This window comes from Suillus subalutaceus (assembly GCF_016647625.1).
Source record: "Suillus subalutaceus strain FC151 chromosome Unknown DFJ58scaffold_31, whole genome shotgun sequence".
Taxonomy (NCBI): domain Eukaryota; kingdom Fungi; phylum Basidiomycota; class Agaricomycetes; order Boletales; family Suillaceae; genus Suillus; species Suillus subalutaceus.
The window spans coordinates 230,503-248,071 of NW_024540280.1; the positions used below are offsets into that span (position 1 = coordinate 230,503).

The 17,569-nt window shown below is 47.2% G+C and overlaps 8 protein-coding genes across 8 annotated transcripts; 3 read left to right on the forward strand and 5 right to left on the reverse strand.

Annotated features, from left to right (window-relative positions):
• Positions 1-421: 421 nt before the first annotated feature.
• Positions 422-2,983, reverse strand: DFJ58DRAFT_778521 (MBOAT, membrane-bound O-acyltransferase family-domain-containing protein). Its single transcript, XM_041389637.1, has 10 exons — positions 2,868-2,983; positions 2,520-2,816; positions 2,172-2,464; positions 2,071-2,116; positions 1,433-2,019; positions 1,193-1,380; positions 1,110-1,143; positions 1,027-1,057; positions 779-969; positions 422-713 (listed from the first exon to the last, which is right to left on the reverse strand). The coding sequence occupies exons 2-10, from the start codon at positions 2,793-2,795 to the stop codon at positions 557-559; spliced, it is 1,803 nt and encodes a 600-aa protein (XP_041245843.1). The 5' UTR covers positions 2,796-2,816; positions 2,868-2,983; the 3' UTR covers positions 422-556.
• Positions 2,984-3,164: 181 nt separating this feature from the next.
• Positions 3,165-3,968, forward strand: DFJ58DRAFT_905505 (cytidine deaminase-like protein; the record flags this gene model as incomplete). Its single annotated transcript, XM_041394962.1, has 5 exons — positions 3,165-3,251; positions 3,298-3,402; positions 3,455-3,681; positions 3,734-3,837; positions 3,901-3,968. 5 exons carry the CDS (start codon positions 3,165-3,167, stop codon positions 3,966-3,968), a joined length of 591 nt encoding a protein of 196 aa, XP_041245844.1.
• Positions 3,969-3,976: 8 nt separating this feature from the next.
• On the reverse strand, positions 3,977-7,399 carry DFJ58DRAFT_874054 (prolyl oligopeptidase; the record flags this gene model as incomplete). The annotated part of the gene is made up of 18 exons (XM_041394386.1): positions 3,977-4,328; positions 4,382-4,520; positions 4,572-4,703; positions 4,759-4,777; positions 4,832-4,932; positions 4,986-5,038; positions 5,087-5,118; positions 5,166-5,320; positions 5,370-5,718; positions 5,779-5,968; positions 6,039-6,136; positions 6,193-6,308; positions 6,367-6,478; positions 6,533-6,697; positions 6,754-6,846; positions 6,905-6,981; positions 7,033-7,105; positions 7,154-7,399. The coding sequence occupies 18 exons, from the start codon at positions 7,397-7,399 to the stop codon at positions 4,262-4,264; spliced, it is 2,217 nt and encodes a 738-aa protein (XP_041245845.1). The 3' UTR covers positions 3,977-4,261.
• Positions 7,400-7,884: 485 nt separating this feature from the next.
• DFJ58DRAFT_270810 (RED-like protein N-terminal region-domain-containing protein) lies at positions 7,885-9,646 on the forward strand. The gene is made up of 5 exons (XM_041379590.1): positions 7,885-8,016; positions 8,069-8,157; positions 8,207-8,324; positions 8,372-8,428; positions 8,476-9,646. Exons 1-5 carry the CDS (start codon positions 8,008-8,010, stop codon positions 9,457-9,459), a joined length of 1,257 nt encoding a protein of 418 aa, XP_041245846.1. The 5' UTR covers positions 7,885-8,007; the 3' UTR covers positions 9,460-9,646.
• On the reverse strand, positions 9,502-10,139 carry DFJ58DRAFT_270798 (membrane magnesium transporter-domain-containing protein). The gene is made up of 4 exons (XM_041379589.1): positions 9,954-10,139; positions 9,847-9,899; positions 9,694-9,797; positions 9,502-9,638 (listed from the first exon to the last, which is right to left on the reverse strand). The coding sequence occupies exons 1-4, from the start codon at positions 10,069-10,071 to the stop codon at positions 9,545-9,547; spliced, it is 369 nt and encodes a 122-aa protein (XP_041245847.1). The 5' UTR covers positions 10,072-10,139; the 3' UTR covers positions 9,502-9,544.
• Positions 10,140-10,349: 210 nt separating this feature from the next.
• Positions 10,350-12,138, forward strand: DFJ58DRAFT_657755 (MFS general substrate transporter; the record flags this gene model as incomplete). Its single annotated transcript, XM_041381996.1, has 7 exons — positions 10,350-10,520; positions 10,585-10,650; positions 10,716-10,876; positions 10,927-11,061; positions 11,114-11,270; positions 11,323-11,821; positions 11,885-12,138. 7 exons carry the CDS (start codon positions 10,350-10,352, stop codon positions 12,136-12,138), a joined length of 1,443 nt encoding a protein of 480 aa, XP_041245848.1.
• A 294-nt stretch (positions 12,139-12,432) lies between these two features.
• On the reverse strand, positions 12,433-15,762 carry DFJ58DRAFT_874080 (uncharacterized protein; the record flags this gene model as incomplete). The annotated part of the gene is made up of 9 exons (XM_041394387.1): positions 12,433-12,872; positions 12,929-12,991; positions 13,038-13,220; positions 13,276-13,419; positions 13,480-14,912; positions 14,961-15,069; positions 15,118-15,369; positions 15,417-15,560; positions 15,610-15,762. 9 exons carry the CDS (start codon positions 15,760-15,762, stop codon positions 12,714-12,716), a joined length of 2,640 nt encoding a protein of 879 aa, XP_041245849.1. The 3' UTR covers positions 12,433-12,713.
• Positions 15,763-15,947: 185 nt separating this feature from the next.
• On the reverse strand, positions 15,948-17,567 carry DFJ58DRAFT_778550 (P-loop containing nucleoside triphosphate hydrolase protein). The gene is made up of 7 exons (XM_041389638.1): positions 17,419-17,567; positions 17,304-17,368; positions 17,122-17,255; positions 16,762-17,075; positions 16,499-16,710; positions 16,320-16,452; positions 15,948-16,264 (listed from the first exon to the last, which is right to left on the reverse strand). Exons 1-7 carry the CDS (start codon positions 17,529-17,531, stop codon positions 16,174-16,176), a joined length of 1,062 nt encoding a protein of 353 aa, XP_041245850.1. The 5' UTR covers positions 17,532-17,567; the 3' UTR covers positions 15,948-16,173.
• Between the last annotated feature and the right edge of the window lie 2 nt (positions 17,568-17,569).

Sequence of the window (17,569 nt, forward strand, 5' to 3'; positions counted from 1 at the left end):
CCTGACGCGGCCGCGGCCGCTATCAATGGCAAGACTTTTGCCTGCACACTGAGCAACCATTAGTAACTGTTCTTGTTCCGATAACTTCCACATTGTGAAAGGAAGAATAAGTATGGTCATACACCAACTCTTTCATATGACTATATACCTGGACTCGTTCACTCAAAGTCCCTCCCCGCAGCTGATTGAATGTTATCAGGGTTCAGAGCGTGCATACTATTATGTAAATTATATGTGTGGTAATTCAGGGTAATGAAAGAATCTGTCATGATAACTCCAGATGTGATTCTTCTTATCCGATTCGAACTGCCAGGATCATCACGAGTGACGAAATCGGCGAGACAATAGATTTATTTGGCAAGGTCAGATCGAAAATCCACCGGAATAAATGCAAACTTCGGACAGTTCTCATCCAACTTAGTCCAGGTATACAAAGTTTTGTCAAGTAGGGTACATTTCTAATAAATATTATATAAATTTTGGGCTTTATCATTTTCAGGTTGGTTATCTGATGCTCATCGTGTATGGACTCATCTCCTTCTCCTACATCACATCCTTAATATGCAACATAAGCAACGCAAAGCAGTGGGAAGCCAGCGTAGAGTCCCAGCCAAAACACCACATTCCCCATGAGCTTGTTGCGCTGGATCACTGGTGCCCTGGACACCAAAATCAATGGGATCTGGACGAGCTGCATCAGGAATAGGTACATGCTGCATCGGTCACGCCCCTGATCAGTATCATAATGAACATAAATAAAAAAGAAAGAGCATCTCACCGAATCTTCTTCGTTACAATCGCCATGACTAACTCATGCGCCATGGCGCTGAGAAAGAATGTGAGGAACATCGCTGTGGTACGTGATACGCCGTACGAGGCGCGTGTCGAAGCATACACGTGCCGAAGAAGAAAAGTATGCACCGGTTTGTTCCATTTGCGTGAGAATTCCTCCCAAGAGGTGGAATTCCACTATATGAAACAACGTTGAGTCACTTGCGATGCAGTTAGATTCCCAAAACGTCTCACCCAGTCTTCATAGAACAGGCGATCGGCAAAGCTAAGAAGGGCACATCAGCCATCTCAGAAGGTGACAAGCGCAGTAACCTTACTAAGAAAGCTCAGCGAATGCATTACATATGCATTCTTGGGTGTTCGTCAGTTCAAACCACCCTATTAGATCCAGCTCACTCACCAAATATAATATAAAATAGAAGCAGAAAGGCGATCATGAACGGCAATGCAAGGTCAAGGAGGGAGCGGAAGAACGATTGATCTGGCGTAGGGGTAAGCGGTATGATGAAACACTCCGCAACTGTATACAGCAGCGCAAATGAACCCATGAACGCAACCGTCTTTTCAAAAATGTACATCGGCCGTATTCTGCAACTCCTTATCAGTTCACGTTGCAACATTGAAGTGGATTACAGCGTACCTGTCGGTTCTTGGGTATTCGAGCTCGTATACCAAGGTCGGGATCAGTTGGTAGACCACAAAATTCCGGTACGTGACGTTGTCGGGCCAACGCACTCGTTCCGGGCCCGTACTCACAAGCTCCGAGTCCAAGTCCAGGAATTCCTTTGCCAGACCTGCGACAAGCTCATCCGGGTGGTATGAAAGGACACATGCAACTTCAATTTCATCACTTCCGCGCCCGCTTCCATTAACCGCACCACGTTCAGACCTCGTATTCTCATCCGAACTGCTGGAGACAGCAGCAAGCCGTTGCCTCAGTGCAGCAGCCGTCTTCACGTCCGTGTACGACTTCATCAATACTCCCTCCGCGTCCGGGGTGCACGTTTCCATCGGCGTTGATGTGTCATCGGCGAGCGGAGTCTCGGCTGATCGTGAAGCCACCTGTGCTTGCGCCCTCTTCGACGTTGCGTCACGCAATGCCTGCTCCAATCCTCCAACACGGGCTGCAGCACCATTGAGCTCTGCGAGAACGTCAATCGAGCGCTTAGAAATCGACTGGAGGTAGCCGTTCACGGAAATGTAAGAGTACATCTTCATAATCATGACCTTTGTTCCTCGCCCTTAGTAAAGCACTTGAGCACTAAATGATGGGCGCACAAATGAGTGGAGAGTGAGGAAGCCGGATTGGACCCAGGGCCATTGTCTGGGGGTGTTCAGCGGTCAAGATGCGAGTCAGAGAAAGATGACATGGCACGCACCTATGAAATGTCCACGTGACTGTGATGAGCAGCACACATGCCTGGAATAGGTGTTGTATAATGGCACCTGTCCAATAGTAGCTGATCCAGCCCTTGCTAATGGCCTTGGCATACGGAACACATAAAATCGTGATGGAAACTAGGAGCAAGTCACTCAGTGCTAACGTGACTGCGTGCCGTGAAAACATTGTCGCGAAGGCGAACGACAGAGCGTAGCCGTTAGCTTCGACGCTACTGATATAAGTCTGTAATGTGAACAGAAACAATGACATCCAGAAAAGCGTGAAGAAACCCTGGCCAGTGACGTATTAGTTTCCACCATACACACTCGCAATGCAGGAGACGAACCCGGAACTCATTGGTACCCGATGCTTCATTCGTGGTGTCAAAGTGCGTCTTCCTGGGTTCAAATGTAATCATTGCACGAAGCTTCTTCGTCGATCTTGACCGGAATGGCTTCGAAACGTGCAGTGTGCCTTCTGTTGTAGCAAATCTGCCATCTTCCGTGCGCGTAGTCATTACTATGGGCCCAGTGTCCTGCGTCCCATGGCGTACCGACGTTGATGTCTTATAGTTCGTCGCACCAGATGATTTTTCTTGGTCGAGGAATGGAGCGGAGAGCATTTGAGCTTTGCCAGCAAGGAACTTGGGGCTAAATGTTAGCAACAATGACAATGAGAATCAGACTGATCTCACCTAAGGAATACCGCCTCAAATATGCCTCGGTGTTTCACAAGATATCAATATTTCAATATTGGAGATTGCGCAGCTCACCCCGCCCCACTGTGGTGTGAGCGGCAACGTTAACGTTGGTGGGATGAAGTTTAGTAAGTTAGTGGATATGAATCATGTGATGACTAAATTTTAAACTCAGCGAAGGTTTTGTTAATGATTGATTCCGAGTTTCCACTGCTGCTGCCAGACTCGGATGAAACACAAGAGTCCGAGACTTCCAAGAATTCCAAGACTTCGACTGTCTAATTCCCGAACATCATGGAAGAAGAAGATAACAACAATGAACAAGCCCAGATGAGCATTGCTCTTATCCATCTGAAATGGATGCGAGAAGCAATGGTGATGGTGAGAATCCGTGTTTAGAGTGCTGCTTGATCATAACATACTTCAGGCAGAAGAAGCATTAGCACACAACGAAGTGCCGGTGGGCTGCGTTTTTGTGCGGAAAAACCGCATTATCGCACGTGCGAGGAATCGCACCAATGAATTAAGAAATGTAACTATAAGATCATCTACTCACATCCGCTGGTCCAATTCCTACTTTACAGGCTTCTAGACATGCCGAGCTCGAAGCTATCGATCTTATCCTCGCTGATATGGAGCTGACAGCAGAGTCCACTCGTTATCCTCTGGCAGATACTGTACTGTATGTCACAGTGGAACCATGCATTATGTGCGCGTCCGCACTTCGCCAGCTAGGCATCAAAGAAGTCTTTTACGGATGTGAGAATGATAAATTTGGCGGGTGCGGGAGCGTGTTAGGTGTCAATGCGAGGTCTGTTGTCGCACTGCTATTTTTCGATTCCGTGTTCGACTAGTCACGTCAGCGTGAGGCATCCAGTTCATCCATCCTATCAAGCTACCGGTGGGTACCTTCGAGAAGAAGCCATAATGATTATGCGTCGGTTTTATGTGACGGAAAATACAAACGGCATGTCCTACTATTCTCCGAGCCACTAATCAGGTCATCATACTGACGTTTTTTTTTTGCTAGCTCCAATCCCAAAGCAAAAGTCAAATCGGGTTCTCAAGACAGAAATTCCCCCGAAGATCCAAACCTGACCGCCGCTCACGATGGCATTACGTTCCAAACATTTAAATGTCAGCATGAGAAGGTTGCGGCGCTTATTGCAGATTTTATAACTGCTTTTTTTTCACAAGGTTGTCCAGGACTACAACATCAGCGAAATTTATTCCGGCGCAGATCGTCCAAGTAAGAGACTATTCATCACGGAGTTGATAGCAGTACCGAATACTGCATACGTAAAAATCAATTTCGGTTTCCTGATAATATGGTGTATAGGTATATATGAGCGCATCGCCATGTACTACACCATTGCCCTTGCTGGACAGGATCAATCTTGCCACTCTAGCCCAAGAGACTGGGCCACGAAACCCCACTTGTCTGCCGCATCTTGGATTCTGTAAAGCCACTACGTCAAATATTCAGACTTCCCAGAAGAACAAGCACGCACCTCTTCTCAGTAGCCTTACCTGCGCCGTGTCCCGCTTTTTTGTCGATGCGAATAAGAAGGGGATGAGGGTTATGGGCAAGTGTGTGTTGCAACGTCGCAGCATGTTTGAACGAGTGAAGGGGGACAACTCGGTCATCATCTGACATAGCTTGATCAGCTAAAATTCACAAATTCAGACAAGACGACGCACGATCGGCGGTCATAAGCAACAACGGAGGCAGGCTCTTGCCCGTTGGGACATTATGGAGGGGTGAAATGGGATAGATGAAATCAAAGTCGTGCGGGTCATGTGGATTTCCGTAGTCAGACGTCCACGCTTTGCCTGCAGACCAGGGCATTAGATCGACGTCAAGCTCTGCAATACAGTATGTCCTTACCGATCGTGAAATCAGCAAACTATAGGATTTATGGTTGAGTGGGGATAGATACTGCCAAAAACATAATCGTCACCTTCAGGAGGTCAAGCACACCAACTTCGGCCACGCCCGCCCCGAATGTGCCCTCTGGGGCGATGTTCATGCAAGCGGCCACGAGCAATCCTGGAATCATGGCTGAGAATCGCAACAAATAGGCGGGTGGAGTAACTTGCCTCCATTGGATCCACCATTGATGGCAACCTTACCGGGAGCAGCGATCTTGCTTTTAACAAGATATTTACTGCACACGTAAGTTGTCAGCTTGCAATGGCTAGAAAACTCCACTCACGTAGCAGCAATGAAGTCATCGAAGACGTTGATCTATGGCAACATTAGACATGGTCCTCGGCAGCAGTCAAGCTCTGCACCTTCCGTTCTTTTGTGCCAGCAAGATGCCATTCCTCGCCAAACTCGCCTCCTCCGCGAATATTGGGCAAAGCATATACAGCACCGTATGCCTTGATGAAAGTCAGGATGGTGGGACTGAACGAGGGGCTAAGTGATATACTAAATCCACCATAACCTTGATCCATAGTGTCAAATACTGATTAAAACGGACGATGACATCTTACCGTATTGAATAGCAGGTGCAGTTCCATCGGACTTTGTTGACTTGTGCTTCACGATGAACATCGGCACCTTCGTACCATCCTTGCTCTCATACCAGACTTGCTTAGCGCTGAACTCATCTGGTACCAGCCCCTTCATTGTTGTTGATCGGTATATGCTCCAACGTTTGTCTTCACTTGGTTCATCGAATTTGTATCGTGCTACAATCCCAGGATTGGTAAACCCAGTCAGGAACACGAAAAAGTGCGACTGTGCTCGGCGGCCGTTGACTTCTGTGGCGCCAACGAAATCTGGAGCAAGCCGAATAAGCTGTTTGCCCTCCATCGAGTAGAGATATAATTCATCAATGACCTGTAGTCCTCCACGACGTCAGCTTCAGTAATGTGGAGCGTGTGGGGCAGCTCCTCTTACATTGCGTTTGTAAACAACGGCCAGCTTATCATCTCCCACGGCAGTAATGTCATCTAAGTATGCATCTTTGACTTCCGGTATGAGAACCTTGTGCTGGCGCGATGGGTCCGCGAGGTCGATAGTGATAACCTGGTATTGAGGCGCATTCTCATTTGTCCGCAGGTATAGTTTAGTCCCGTCATTCGCAATGCTGATGGGAGAATGGCATGCGGTGTCAGCAGGTCAAGTGGTTTCCATCACAGATTAATAACACCACTGACACCGTGTATTCCGATTCGAACTCATTTACAATCTTGTCCCATTTCATGTTTTGGCCAATTTCATTTTCTTGCAAATCGGCCACCCACAGCATGTTTTTCTAGGCCCAGAATAATTAAGTGAACCGGCGAGGTTGGGTAAGAGATGAGCGCAGACCTTTCCAGTGTCTTGGACGATATCAAGAAACAGATATCTCCCATCTACCTCCGAAACCGAGGCACCCCACATCCATTCGGGGTGTTCGGCATCTTTCATGACTAGGATATCTTGTGCTGAATGCTTTAATTAGTCAAGAGAGCAGCGATACAACCAAATGTGGATAGCTCGAACATTGTGGAGTTCCGATTCTGTGGTAGTAGAGCATAGCATCCTTGTCATCTGTGGTTTCTGTGCCAGCTTTGTCCTCCGTTGCCAGACCATGAGACTCTCTGCTTGGAAACCGCTGGGGAGAGTACCTTTGGGGTCAGGTACAAGATGGAAATTACTCAGTACCTACCTGGTAGAAAAAACCTTTCGAATCATGAGTCCAAGTGATGGACGAGAATTTCACGAAACGAATCTCCTCCGCAAGCCTTTTTGCATTGTGGTCGTTAAGTTGCCCACCAATCGCGGCGAAAGGTTCGCTTGTACGGCGCACATAAACTGTATAAAAATCGCTTCCCTGGAATGAGCTGGAGATTAACGTCCTGTCCCGAATGAGATAGTATAGTCACGCACCGACAACGAGATCCCATAAGCGAAATATTCACCAGAGCGAGAGAATGCCGTTACAGAGAGGGCCGCAGTGCCGTCAGTGGACAACAAATTGGGCTGTGTAGTCATGTGTCATTACTATCTGCCTAAAGTAGGCGGGTATTTCGACTCTTACATCAAAGTAAACTTCTCCGCCAGGCCCCTCCTCCCCCGACCCGTCAGGGAGATTGGCGTCCTTGGAACGACAAATCACTGTAAAACTAGGTATTTAGCATGCAACATGTTCATGGTGTCTCAACCGACCTGACTGAGGCTGGAGACCGCTATTATAGTACCAGTACCAACGGCCATCGTATTTGAGCGACGGTGCAGAAAACTTGAGAGAGGTGAGAATAAAGAACAGCTAACTGTCACGATGACCGACCTTAGCATAGTCAGTATTTGCCCTGATCTCATGCTCTAGTTTGGTTCGAGCAGGATTTTTATCTAAGTGAGATCTAGTAAATTGATCTTGAGCCGTAGTCCACTGATCAGTCTCCTGGGACTGTTGCTCGAGCCATTGATATGGATCAGGAACGCGAACTTCGCCTTGTTTCTCGCTCTTGTAGACATCGACATGGTCGGACCGACGAGCATTTGGATATCGGTTAGGTGTCCAGGGAGTGGCCATGATTCTGGTATGAGTTGAGCGTGAAGTGAAGCTGAAGAGCTTATAAACGCGAGCTGTGGGACGAAACGCGCAGAGACCCAGGATGAGCATCAAGATGCCCACCTCCGCTTTAATTTAAATCAGATCAGGGGGTGCCAAGAGTCCCACAGCAAAGGACAAACATGCCAAATGACTAAATCGATGAAAGCGGCAAATCCAGGTTGCTTTCCAAGCCTTCGATACAGAAACGGACACGGTGTTTAAGCCTAAGGCGGTCTACTTGTCTGGAGCGAGGCCTAGGTTCCTTCTAAATTGCTGAATTATTTAAGACCCTCGAAAATTCCAGTCGGAACGATACCCGGCAGTGGCACCTGTCCTCCTGAATCCCCTTTCGAACAGAAAAAATATCTAGAGACGGATGACAATGAGCGACAAGTACTCACGAGTTGTCGATATTTTAAAAAAAGAAAAGGGATGCTAATTAGTCAGCGCTTGCAACCGTCGGACGGCAACAACCTTGAACACCCCGGGCCTCTGATTCTAACATGTGCAAACAACGCCTGCGTTACAGCTTTGGAATCAGACTCGAAACGAACCGTAAAGTTAGCTGAAACGCCTTCCTCCTTGCTATGGATCAGGTTAGTCAATAGATGACCTGTAAAGCTATCACATCGCTGATACTCAGCACAGGATTCTTTCAGGCAACTTCTTCAGACACCTCGAATACCCGGTGTGACTCCGCACCTTAAAGGAGCTCAGGGAGCATCTCTACTCAGGCAGCATGTCCCACATCTTGAGTTTAAATGCGTATAGTAAATAAATTAACAGGAAAGCTTCGGGATCATCTGCGCCAACGTTCAAGCCACGCAAAGTGAAGAAGACTGAATCTAACTACCGTGATAGGGCCGCGGAGAGACGCGATGGCGGGAAAAATGATTATGCTCAGGTACATCCACCCTTGTTCTGTGCCTAGGACACTAATGATGAGTGCAGGTCGAAGCTGTTCTCGAAGTTTTTGAACAGCGGACTGCAAATGACGATAAAGATACTGTGTGTGCTATTCCATGTATTTCTATGTTTCTACTGACATTCCCTAGGTCGACGAGCAGCGCCAGTATCTTGGCGGAGACAGCGAACATACAATTTTAGTGAAGGGCTTAGATATGTCCTTGTTAGAGCAGAACAAAGCTCGGGCAGCTGCTTCTACCGAAGATGATGATACCCTCGAGCAAGCTTTTATTGAAGCCTCCTCAGAACCCACGGCACATAAGAAGAGGACTCGCGAAGACATCATCCGGGAGCTGAAGGCTAAAAGGAACGGCAAGGGCCCGCAATCCTTCGACACCGCCGCGGAGGCTCTCGAAGATGGAGCCCGTGACCTTGAGAAAGCAAAGAAGGCAGGGAAATTCAAACCAATCAGCTTCAAGCCGATAGGGGTGCAGAAAGATGACAAGGGTACCAAAAAGCGCAGCAAGGAAGATAGCGCAAGCCGTGACAAAAAAAGGAAGAAAAGGAAAGTGGAGGGAATTTCGGGTTCACCTCAGCCGGCCAACACTATTCCTCACCCGGAAGCTAAGCGTCCAGCGGTAGCGCCAACTTCTGTTGCCGAAGTATTCTCACAAGTCGACCAAAGACCTCCATCTCCACTCGACGACAACATGGATATTTTTGCGGGGGCTGGTGACTATGAAGGCTTTCCTGGGGATGATGACAGCGATGAAGATGACCTAAATTCTCCCCACAAGACCGAATCGGAGCATCATATCAATGATTTACATCCTTCATCCGAACCCGCTCGTTCTAGAGGATGGTTTGGAGATGAACACGATGACGAAGGATCAATACAACCACTAGCACCCACGGAGAGTGCTGCACCTCAGTTGCCTTCATCAAGCCATACACCTCAAGTGGATGAAGAGGAAGAGGAATCTTTGCGTCTCAAACCATTAGAGTCATCTGCATTACCCTCGATCCGCGATTTTCTTGCGATGGATGCTGCTGCTGAAAAGGAGGATAAGAGGAAAGCCCGAAAAGAGAAACGAAAAAACAAGAAGAAATCTGACGGGGATGATGACGACTGAGGCTAGTTACAATGTCGTTCAGTGCTATGTTATATACCCGCACAACGTTTGTCATGTATATGATGGACAATCGATATACAACGCTTCATGTTTTACTATCATGTGGACTCGCAAACAAAAACTTTCCACGAGACTTGTAGTGCGCGAATCCCAGCCGTGAATCCATTCCGTCAATTGTACTAAAAAAGAGGTCAGTGTTCCAGCGAGTAGATCAACATTCGAAATATCACCCACCGCTTCTTCATTTCACTTGCCCAAGTGATGTCTTTCAATGGTGGAGCATTCAAGGATGCTCCAAGCAGCCCGAGAATGAGCGCAAGAATGCTCTCATACACAATCTACTCCATACTATTATTTGTTTTTGCTCGACGTGATGAGTTGACTTACATCCAGAGGTAATGATCCTTCAGGCTTTCCCAAAGCTTTCAAAAGTGACAAATCTGCAAGTGAATTTAGCCCTAGACTCAAGTCCTGGCTGCCTCTATGATGCTCACGTTCGTACGTGGAATATGCGGCTATAGAACAACTTGAGTAGTGTGAGATGTCAGAAAGGACATTCATACCGTGAAGAAGCGCGAGCGTAGCCAAGGTTAGGAATAACTTCCCAATCATAACGGAAGCGAGACCGTTGGAGACGAGGTTACGTGGGTCACGGACGAGGGTTAGGTTGTTTATTTCCAATGCTCTTGCCAAACACAAAGACTATAATTAGACGTTTCCAATATTGGGGCCATTTCTGATCGGAGTCTATGGCGATGTCGATGCTGGACCAATATCATGATATTTCAAGCACAAAAATCCTGACTCATTTACGACAGGCCATAAATACAGGAAGTTCTTATCAAGGTAGCTCCCTTCATCTCCTCTTTGCACTCCCAAGGTTGAGCAGAATGGACACCTCAAACTCTCCTCCTCTAACAAGCGAAACCACACCTCTGGTCCCAGCACGGGCCTCGAAAAAGCCTAAAACACCCCTTCCAAAACTCCAGATAGGCATACTTATGACATTGCAACTTGTTGAACCTCTCGCTTCGATGTCCATATTTCCGTATATCAATCAGGTATGATCATTTCACGATGGGCCATCAGATTGTTTTGCATACGTTCTTCATATTTTTTTCTCAGCTTATCAGAGAACTTGGCATCACTGGAGGTGACGATGCCGCTGTAGGATATTATGCTGGAATAATTGTAGGCACCGATATTATGAGTCGCGAGAATCATGATTTCCTCATACTATCGGATACGATTGACAGGAATCTCTGTTTTTCGTCGCACAAGCACTAACAGTGCTGAGATGGAGTCGGTTGTCGGACCGTATCGGACGCAAGCCAGTGTTACTAGTGGGACTATCAGGAACTTGCATCTCGATGCTATGTTTCGGTCTCTCGACGACATTCTGGGGCCTTGTCATTAGGTATGGCTTCAGCTGAAGAGATGAAATACAATCCTTACGTTGTTTTCTAGCCGCTGCATGTGCGGCATACTGAACGGCAATGTTTCAGTCATGAAGACTATGGTGGGCGAATTGACGGACTCTACAAATATGGCTCAGGGATTTGCCTTGATTCCGATCATGTGGTGCATTGGAGGCTTTATCGGGTTAGTGCAATTATTGACCAGCTGAATGGCCACAACTAAATATGCATACCAGTCCTTTAATAGGCGGAACGTTCGCGCGTCCCCAGGATAACTGGCCCAGATTATTCGCTCATCCATTTTGGAGCAAATACCCATATTTTCTACCTTGTGCAGTGTCTGCTTGTGGGCTTGTCCTGGGCTTTTTCGTCCTGTTATTTTTCTTAGAAGAGGTGAGTTTTACATACTATCTGTGTCATCGCACAAGTTACTCACGATCTGCAGACATTATCAACCAAGCGCCGACCAAAGTTGACAGCTACTCTAGGTATTTCAAATGGTGCCAACAGTGGTAATCGAGAAAGCCTTTCACAAACATCTAACATGCCCGTGCGATCTCTGCTCACACCTACCATCGTCATTCCAATTGCAAACTACGCCTTGCTCGCCTTGCTTGACATTGCTCTCATGGCTCTTTTGCCACTGTTCTTTTCTACGCCCACCTATCTTGGCGGCCTTGGTTTTACTCCTTCTCATATTGGCTTGTGGATGGCAATGTTTGCAATGGCGGATGGTATCTTCCAGGCACTGTTCTTTGCCAAAATTGTCAATTGGATTGGTCCAAAGCGTCTCTTCTGTGTGTCCGTGTCGTGCTTCACGCCAGTTATGCTCATGTTTCCGATCATGTCGTGGCTTGTACACACAAGTGGGATGGTTGATCATGCAATTGCATTTGTATTGATTAGCCAACTAGCGCTGACGATTATATGGGATATGGCATACGGTGCGTGTTACGACGAAACCCGACCTGTCATTGTCATTGAAACTCAAACCTACTTAATTATAGGGACTGTGTTCATGTTTATCACGGCCTCCGCACCTACAAAAAATGTCCTTGGCGCTGTCAATGGTCTTGGTCAAACCTCCGCGTCCATGGCTCGTGTCATTGGGCCCGCATTTGCGACTTCGCTCTTTGCATTCTCAAAGGAACACAATATTCTCAACGGGAATGCGGTCTATGTTGTCTTGATTATGCTGGCTGGTGTATTGAGGTGGCTAGGGTCACGATTGCCAGATGAAATACAAGACAGGGATGAGTGACGGTCGAGTGAAGGTCAATATTTAGGGTTAGGTTAAGTGGACACCGAGTCGTACTTCAGATCCCGGGCAAACGAGATATCAATATTACTTATATCATAATCGTGAGACCCGTCGTTGGGTTTGGCGAGCAACGGTTGCGTTGAATATTATGTAGGTCTCATCTACTCATGAGTGAGGATCACGTCGATCGTACTTTTGGGCCTGGTGATCGCCAATCCGAAGAAGTGATGGACACCATTTGTACTTGATGAAATACTAGTAGACTGTCTTCTTCCTATTGTTACTCTACCTACGGGAGACTACACTTGTTGTAAATGTAAAATAGTTCGTCAGATTGGCCTCACTTGGCCAGGCAACCAGTGGAAGATGCGTTATATATGCATCGCTGTCCACAATGTCCTCTCTTTTGTCCACTCATACATCCCAGGAAATTACCTGATGCATATTCATATTCGTTCCGGTGCAACGTTTAGTATAACTGCATGTGTTTCAATCATGATACGACTGACTACGTACTAACCTCTGCCGCCAAACATCCGATAATCCGTAACTATTGCAGCAGCATAGATACTTGATCACCGGACTGGATGTCCACCCATGATTTTGTCCAGAGTCTTCGTCCTCAGTGGTGTGTCTGCAAACAAGGCACGTACAAGTTTCACCAGTTCGTCTACCTCAAAGTCCACCAAAGCTCCTTCCTCGAAAAGATATGTGAGATCAGCCATGGAAGCTTCCTGGAAAGAAGGGCGATGAGATACTAATCGAATAATCAGACTTCGAGTAGTTATACCAGGAGTTCAGATAGATATGAGAATTTCAACCACGACGGAACGTATGACACTACGAAAGATGACTGGGCATGAATGAGTTAACTATCTTGAAAGGCACAGTAAACATACCTCGCTGAAGTCTTCAACGAAGAGCCCTTCAAGAGCAGCCAATATTCTGCATAACTCGCTCAGCTTGTGCGACTCCACTTCAGGGATATCCGGAATTGCAAGTATGTTCTCAAGGATCCGCTGCAATGAAACTTCGACTATTGCGCCCACGGCAGTGTAATACTTGCTCTTAGGGAGGACGGGCTACAGTAAGCACAATGAGCTACTTTCAACATCACAAGATGCGCCTCATTCGCACCTTCCATGCGTTCGCAGCGCTTCGGACCTCGCGAACAACACGGGAAATGGCCATCTCACAGTCATCATACCGATCCTGGTCTGACGTGTCTGTGAAGCCCTTCGCACTTGCTAGAATGTCACGCAGGGCTGTCCGTTGTCTGTCCTGTTCCAATACATGCGTGAGTACTTCAATACCAGCGACGGTAAAGAATCGAGAACTCACAATGCCATCCTGATACCAACTGTCGGCTAACAATTGTAAGACATTCTTGCATTCCTCTAACTTGTCTTTCACAACAAGTACTCCTCGCTCGTGTGTAACCAAGCGACCAACCTCCTCTGCAAGCCAACAGCAGTTGTTGGAGAACTTCATGACATCACTAGGGCGAACGAGTCGTGCTGCAGCAACGATAGGATACACTGCACGATACAAATCTAACACCAGTGCTCCTGACTGCATGACGAGTGTCCCGGGCGTCGTTTTGGATGTTGTTGAGGTGGGAAAGATACCCGACGATGATAGTCCTTGTCCTTCGTGCAACGCGTCCTCGACCGTACGAATGATTGACTTCGCAAGAGTAGATACCAAATATGGCTCGGTTATGGGCCCTGACTTAGGAGGATGATGAGAGGTGCCGTCCATGGGGCGAGAGACCCTTTGCGTCGCAGGTGCAGAGTTCGCAGACGGGCGTTGTGAAGACACAGGTACTGTCCGCACAGCAGGAGTAACCTTTGATACGGCAGGTTCTTCACCCCATGGGTCATCCCACGTGTCTTCTGCTTGCACTTCAGGTACGGGCTCTTCATCATTCCAGCCCCATGCATCCCCTGGATCTTCCTCGACTACTTCCACAGGTTCAGCTTGTTGAGTTTCCTTTTCCTCCTCCAGATCATCATCAAAGCCCCAGACATTCTCATCTTCTAGCGCAGACCTCGAGGATCCTGTATTGAAACTCTGGCCGTCGTCATCAAGTCCCCATGCATCACCTTCATCTGCAGGCGCAAGTCCAGCATTGTCAGAGGTTTCTTGTGAATGAGGTAACTGGGCATAGAATGTTGGCTCAGAAGAAGATATACTTCGAATGATAAGTTTGCGAGCAGAATCGAGAATGTGTGACCGCCGTTGTCGCTCATAATGAGTACAGATATTGTTGACCCAAGCCTTGATTTCGCTCTCGCTAGACGCATCGAGCATCCCGACGATGTACTTTTCTTCTAAGTCCACTGCCTTGTTTGCAATTTGTAAAAAAGCAGGTAGAGCTTCGAGCTGTGAAGGCAGACCAGGAATAAGCAAACGGGCCAGGACTGCAGTGGATATGGGTTTGCTAAGACTTCGCGAAAAACTGTGTTTGTGCGTCGATGGGAGGGCGGGAAATAATTGTTTGTGTAAGAAGTCGAGGGCTATGGATACGTTGGTAAGTGGAGAAGCTGTGTCAGTGGTATTTGGTGACGAAGGGAATCGGCCGAGGACGTGCATCAAAGCGCCAGACTTATCCTTCATAGTGCTGACCGTAAGTGACGTCGGCTGGTCAAAAGAACACTCGATGTAGTGCGTTAGAATATCCCTTCTTAGGATGGAAAGATGCGATGCCAGTGATGCGGAGCTGATCGATGAGAGGACAGACGAAAGGGGTAGGGGCTTCAGTGACCGAGGCACTGAAAAACTACTTGAGATACCCCCCACCATGATGTTCTGTCACTCACCAAGTACAAATGGTTTGATGATAACTTCAGACGCGTTCACAACAACACTCTTGGTATAAGCATCGCTGAGCAGCTCCTCCACGCGATTGTTAAGCACACGCAGCCGAGCCTAAAAGCAAGCAAGTTGAGACAGAACGAAAGGATATTACTCTCTTACCTGCATTTCAGACACTACCGATGCGTCCTTCAGTGGTCCGGGAACGGAAACCAGCAAGGAACTCAAAGCATGACACGCGACTACAGCCGGAGGCAGATCCCCTGCGTCAACGAGCCTCTGCAGCGCACCCAGCTGTACTCTATATTCGGAAATGTGCGAAAGAGAGTCACTCAAGACATCTGCATCCAAGGATTCTTGGGCAAGTAATTGGTGAGCTTCCAAAGCCTCGAGCAAGATCGGGACTAGACCGGACTAGTGAAGTGTTAGTAAGACGTCTTATAACGCATAACAGAGCAAACACACGCCTTCGAGTCCGAAAGCGTAACAGTTAAGGCTTGGACATGTCCGGAAAGTGTGTCCAGTCGTTCTTTGAGAGACTTTGCCGAAGAGAGCTGTCTTTGGAAGCTAGAAGAGTCTGCACATATTCTGTCATGAATTTTTGTCTACTCCAAATCATTACTCGGAGAACTCATGTCAATTACAGGAGAATACCTTAGTCAATCGAATGGATTCGTCAAGCTCAGCCCTACATGAGGATGCAAAAGACGAATTTAGGGACTGTGATGTTACAGAATCGAACTTAGAAAGAACGTTCGATGAAACGTCAAGCTGTCGCGGGAGATGCTCAGGGAGAGGAAAAGGCATATGTCCAACCGACGTCGAAATCAAGAGAGTAAGTCTACAGTACTAGTAGCTGTACACGCTCCCTCCACGACTAGCTACTGAGTCAGGTGATCAGAACTCACCACGTGATTCATCGCGTCCAGCTGACTCCTGAGTAGGCTGAGCTTATGTGAACATAGTAGATGACCAAATAAAATATTTCACTCATTTATTCCAACTCGGAGTCCAAGTGACAAGTTACTGACAATGACAAATAGCCAGCAGAAATTGCGATTCAAACAGCCCCCTCGAACTCGTAAGTATGTGACCCGACGGATTGTGAACGCCGTATTAGCAGCAATTTCAGAGTTTGGAGGGTACTACAACTGTGAAACACTACGGAAAATAAACCTTGCAGAAAGTTATTATCAGGTGCTTCAATTATACGATGTATCACTTCGCAGAAAGCTCCACAGCATTCTTGAACGCTCCAAGTAGAGCAGATAGTTGCATCTTCTCACTTCCGCCAGTCGATAATCTATGCCTAATGAAAAAGTCATCAGTTTTTTGTCACAAAACTGGAGGTAGACAAGACATACTCGGTGGTAGCTAGGAAGTCAAGTAAATATACTCGGGCCTGCGGCTTGAATTCAATCGTTTCCACGTATTCGTATGTACCCGATATCAAGTCTTGCAGTGCGAGTCCACGTTCTGTTTTCATGGCCGAGATCACTGATGGAGGTTTTGTGAGGCACTAACACGATGTGAAAGAGCTCACTTTGGTAAGAAGTGGTGAATTCATCGGAAAGCATGGAGTTTACGATGGTTTCAATATCTGACGGGTGAGGGTTTCCGGTGCAGTTATAAATTTCAGTCTCTCCGATAGAGCTATATGCTGCGTGACATGCTTGTAGGACATTAAGAGCTCGCCGCATGTCTCCTTTCGAGAGTTTTAAAAGGGCCTTTTTGCCGTCCTGAGTCAGATTTACCCTATTACAAAGTTGGGTGTTTAGTAGCAGCTTTAGAAATAACTCTACATACTTCTCAGCTTCCACGACACAATTCACGCGCTTCTCCACCTCTGCAATTGGCAGTGGCGAAAAACGGAATCTCGTACATCGACTCTGAATTGCTGGAGCGATCTTGTTCACGTAATTGCAGATTATGCAAAACCGCACATTCTTAGTGTATTGTTCAATGACACGACGTAGTGCAGCTTGAGCTTGCTGCGTCATCATGTCGGCTTCATCGAGGATGATGAGCTTGAAGCCTTTCGAAAACAATGTTCGGGTCTCCGCAAATTGCTTGATCTGTTCGCGCACTACATCTATACCTCTGTCATCCGATGCATTAAGCTGAACAAGATTAGCATTGCTCTGTACAGATTCAGAGAGGCTTCACCTCCAGTATCTGTTTCTTGTATTCTGCTCCATAAATTCGTCTCGCCACCGCAAGGATTGTGGACGTCTTCCCGGTTCCAGGTGGACCGTAGAATAGAAGGTGAGGCAAGCGGTTCTTGTCAATGAATTTCACAACTGAGTGGATCTCAGTGTATGCATTGCTCGAGCCAGGAGGGACTCAACTTGTCGTTGTAATATCCTTGTGTGAAACCACATCGTCCAGTGTGACTGGTCGATATTTCTCTACCCTATCGCGTATTGAGCAAGGACGCCGATGTGGGAAGATGGAAGACGCAACCAGGGCAAATTATCATCCTCGTGCGGATCATATCTCTCTGCAACCTTAGCCTTTCCTTTACCCTTGTCAAGCGACGACGTAGAGTCAACATCCATTTGGCCGTCACTAGTCATGACGCGTTCCAATGCAATGAAATTTATAGATTCAATGT